Source organism: Megalobrama amblycephala, linkage group LG19 (assembly GCF_018812025.1).
Source record: "Megalobrama amblycephala isolate DHTTF-2021 linkage group LG19, ASM1881202v1, whole genome shotgun sequence".
In the NCBI taxonomy this organism is placed as follows: Eukaryota; Metazoa; Chordata; class Actinopteri; order Cypriniformes; family Xenocyprididae; genus Megalobrama; species Megalobrama amblycephala.
Genome location: NC_063062.1, coordinates 16811172 through 16816171, shown reverse-complemented (window position 1 = coordinate 16816171; position 5000 = coordinate 16811172). Strand labels below are relative to the sequence as shown.

Below are 5000 nucleotides of genomic sequence, written 5' to 3'. Positions count from 1 at the left end.
TTCTTTAAATTCTTCTCAAAAAAATAAAAATAAAAATTCTTACTGACCCCAAACTTTTGAACGGTAGTGTATAATGTTACAAAAGCTTTGTATTTCAGATAACAGCTGTTCTTTTAAACTTTATATTCATCAAGGAATCCTGAAAAAAAAAATTATACAACTGTTTTTAACATTGATAATAATAATAAATGTTTCTTGAGCAGCAAATCATCATATTATAATGATTTCTGAAGGATCATGTGACACTGAAGATTGGAGTAATGATGCTGAAATTCAGCTTTGATCACAGGAATAAATTACATTTTATATTATATTCCAATAGAAAACAGTTATTTTAAATTGTAATAATATTTCACTGTATTTTTACTGTATTTTTATAATGTATAATTTTTATTATGTATTAAATAAATGCAATCTTGGTGAGCAGACAAAACTTCTTTTAAAAATATTAAAAATCTTACCGCTCCCAAACTTTTGAACGGTAGTGTGTATATATATATATATATATGTAATACTGTATGTCACAACACGACGCACCAAACTCTTGTTTGTTTTGAGATTAAAAATAAAGAACTGCATTTTTTGAATTTATTTATTTGTTTGTTTTATTTTTGTTTTCTGAGAATGTGTGTGTGATGATCCTGCCTGTTGTTAATGAGTGTTGAGATGAACACTACTGGTACCCTGTTTCCATGGTGTCACCATAGTGAGTCAACTTCTGACTGCACACTTCAGCTCTTTGGTCTCTTGTTTGTGCCCTGTTTTTTTGTCTCTAAAATGAATTAAAGAACATAAGCCCAACCCCAGTGCTGTAAAGTAATCTTCGAAGAAAAGAGCAGGAAACTTAAGACGAGTCACACTGATCTGGTTCTGTTAAGACCCGAGGCTCCAGTGAGCAGAAATGTAGAGGGTTTTGTTCAGCTTGTGAATGTCTGAGGAGAGAATTATATTCACTTGAGTCACTTTAGACTGAGCTGTGCTGGAATATATGTTTTATTGTCTCTGTGGGTACCAGCGGCCCGATCCTTTCCCAGAATACCTTGTGAATCATCCATTGCTCCATTTGGGCCTCATATGATCTGATACAGTTTATTCTAGTGTAAATGATCAGGGCTGAAACTGTTTTGTTTTGTTTTGTTTTGTTTTGTTTTGTTTTGTTTTGTTTTGTTTTGTTTTGTTTTGTTTTGTTTTGTTTTGTTTTGTTTTGTTTTGTTTTGTTTTGTTTTGTTTTTTTTATCCACTGCTAATACAACACATTTGTCCACCCTACAGATCTACACACGCTCCGTTATTGAACCTCTTCCTCCTCCGCTCTCCACCAAAGACGCCGCCACATCGCCCATCGCCAATGCGGCGTCTGACAGCGGCAGTCCCACCCCGACACCCTCCACCACCACCGCCACTAGCACCCCCACGCCCTCCACTCCACAGAGCGCTGACAAGACACGCAAGAAGAAGATGACCGACGAGGAGATACTCGAGAAACTGCGTAAGTGATGCGCAAGATGTAGCTTAACAATAATAATTATTTAATTAATAATAATAGTAATAAGTTATTTATTTATTTATGTTCTCTAAAATGCTTAATAAATATATATTATAAATAAATACATTTTATATATATATATATAATATTTAAATAGCCATTATTTAATAATTACTGTTAATGTGTGTGTGTGTGTGTGTGTGTGTGTGTGTGTGTGTGTGTGTCATAAGTCACAAGGGAATAAATTATCGATTTTTCTTTTGTCAAAAATCATTAGGATATTAAGTAAAGATCATGTTCAATGAAGATATTTTGTAAATTTCCTACAAAAAATATATCAAAAATGTATTTTACTGTTCCAATACTTATGGAGGGCACTGTATGTATGTATGTATGTATGTATGTATATATATATATATATATACATATACAGTGCCCTCCATAAGTATTGGTACAGTAAAGACAAAATTGCTCTGTTAGCTGTGGTGTCAAGACATGTGATGGTCTCAGAATCTGCTGTTCACAGGAGACTTCAACAGAATTACAGAGGACACACAGCAAGATCAAACATCTGATCAGTACCAAGAATAGGAAAGCCAATTAGAATTTGCAAAAACACACAGAGATTAGCCAGTAGAGTTTTAAAACAGAGTTTTTATGGACAGATGAGACAAAGATTAACCTTTATCAAAGTGGGAAAGCAAAAGTGTGGAAAAAAAGAAACTGCAAATGATCCAAGGCACACAACCTCATCTGGAAAGCATTGTGGAGGTAGTGTCATGTCATGGGCATGCATGTCTGCCTCTGGAACAGGCTCCCTCATCTTTATTGATGACTTATTCAATGATGGCAGCAAAAGAATGAATTCAGAAGTGTACAAAAGAATCCTGCCTACCAGTGTTCAAGAAAATGCCACCAGATTCACTGGGAAGTGTTTCATATGGCAACAGGACAATGACCCAAAACATTAGTACTGCCAAGTCAATCAAGGTGAAAATCATGGTAAATAAATTTTGGGTCTTAGATTGGCCAAGTGTCCAGATTTAAATCCTATTGAACATGCATTTCACCAGCTGACTAAAGGCAGAAACTCCTCAAAACATGCAACCATTGAAAATGGCTGCATTAAAGGCTTGGAAAAGCATTTTAAAGTGTGAAACCAAGAGTCTGGTGATGTCTATGGGTCACAGACTTGCTCCTGTAATTGCTTGCAAAGTATTTACAATTAAATATGAGCTTTTACACTTTTACATTTGCTTTAAGTTAAACCGTTCCAATAGTTATGCTCACATTAGGCAGAGGGATGAAACACTAAAAGTGCTGTACTTCTTAGTTGATAAAACATTTTTGTGTTGAAACGGCCAATAATAAAATGTGACATTGTGTACTTCTGCCTCATATGAATCTTTTATAGATGTCTTGACACCACAGCTAACAGAACAATTTTGTCTTTACTGGTCCAATACTTATGGAGGGCATTCAGACAATTACCAACAATTAAAAAAATAATATAAGTATTCCAGATTTTAATTTATTGATATATTTTCCTGGCAGCTGGTTTTCCACATAGCTATGCTAGTTTCATGTCTCTCTTCAGGTCTATTTCTTCCTGTGTAGTATAATAATTTACTTACAAATCAATATTTCATGTCCATTTTTGTGTGCGTTTAAGTTGGATTATTTTATTATTTTGTCATATTTAGTTTTATTTTATATGCATCATTATTATTTAGCATCTGAAATTATTCCCAGTCATTTTGTTTATGAGCGGCCCTAGAGATGCATGACTTTCTAAGAACCTGTATCTTATTAAAAACTCCATGCTACAGACGTGCTCAGATCGCCCTCTACTGGTAAGAACGGGATGCTGCTGCAGCCATCCAGTGTGTCCCTCCTGCCCCACTCTGTCAGTTCAGGCCCCTCTTGGCCAAAGATTTATTGTTCTTCATTTAAAACATCCATTCATCAGTGGTTGCCGAGTTACACATCGAACTGAAGATGTACCCGTCTTTCCTTTATGTGGCCTAAATTTAAGACTCAGAGACGTCTTCCTTTCTGTCTTTTCCAAGCCTCTGTTACCTCACTGCCTGTAAATCTAAAGTCTTTTCCCAAAGGTTTAGAGGCCTTTTCATCCTCCTCTCTTTCTCATTCTTCTGCTAGGTCAACTTGTTTTGACTGGAAATGATTGCTTGCTTCTCCCTCCACAGCATGTGTCTGACTGAAGTCTGGTCTCGGGTAACTGAGACGGTTGTGTCCTCTTAGAGCTGAGCATCCCTCTTCTTATACGTGACCTTTTTGAGGGCAACGATTCGGTTGATCCTCACAAACTAGGGCTGCCTGATTTGGCAAAAGTTATATTGCACTTTTGACAAGTATTTAACAAAAGGCATATTAAAAGACTAAAAGAACTGTAAAGTGATGTCTGTTGGTGATTTCCAGCAAAACACAAACAACACAGATGTGATAAAGATGAGCAGAGCTAATATGGTTGACATTTCATATACATTGTTTGGAACCCAGATACTTTTATTAAAATAAAATAAAATAAAATATAATATAATATAATATAATATAATATAATATAATATAATATAATATAATATAATATAATATAATATAATATAATATAATATAATATAATATAATATAATATAATATAATATAATATAATATAAAATAAAATAAAATGTTTGGTTTTGTTTACCTGTAAAATATCTACTTTTTTATATATTTCTTTTTATAAATATAATCCTTAAAATAAAAAAAAAAAATTAACATAAGCAAAATTGTGTAAAATAATTTTTTTTTATTAGAATAGAATATTTAAATAGATTACAAAAATATTTTTAATTAAGTTTATATTTCTTACTGCAATCAAATAAAATTAAATAAAATAAAACAATAAAATAAACATATAATTTTCTGTTTTGTTTACCTGTAAAATATCTACTTTTATAATTTTTCTATAAATATCCTTAAAATAAAAAAATTACAGAAGCAAAATTGTGTAAAATAATATATTTTTATTAGAATAGAATATTTAAATAAATTACAAAACATTTTTAATTAAGTTTATATTTCTTACTGCAATAAAATAAAATAAAAAATAAATAAAATAAACATAATTTTCTGTTTTGTTTACCTGTAAGATATCTACTTTTATAATTGTTCTATAAATATCCTTAAAATAAAAAAAATTACATAAGAAGCAAAATTGTGTAAAATAATATATTTTTATTAGAATAGAATATTTAAATAGATTACAAAAATATTTTTATATTATAAGTTTATATTTCTTACTGCAAAAAAAAATAAAATAAAAAATAATTAAAATAAACAATTTTCTGTTTTGTTTAACCTGTAAAATATCTACTTTTATCATTTTTTTATAAATATAATGCTTAAAGTAAAAAAAAACATTTACATAAGAACCAGAGTTGTGTAAAATAATATATTTTTTATTAGAATAGAATATTTAAATAGATTACAAAAACATTTTTAAAATAAAATAAAA

At 30.8% G+C, this 5000-nt stretch overlaps 1 protein-coding gene across 3 annotated transcripts in view; it reads left to right on the top strand.

Moving 5' to 3' along the window:
* Positions 1 to 5000, top strand: part of pak1 (p21 protein (Cdc42/Rac)-activated kinase 1) — a 66710-nt gene that overhangs the window by 43278 nt on the left and 18432 nt on the right. For all 3 annotated transcript variants that reach the window (XM_048168464.1, XM_048168463.1, XM_048168465.1), the window contains exon 7: positions 1273 to 1489. In XM_048168464.1, coding sequence (XP_048024421.1) covers positions 1273 to 1489 — 217 coding nt within the window. The remainder of the gene's footprint in view (positions 1 to 1272; positions 1490 to 5000) is intronic.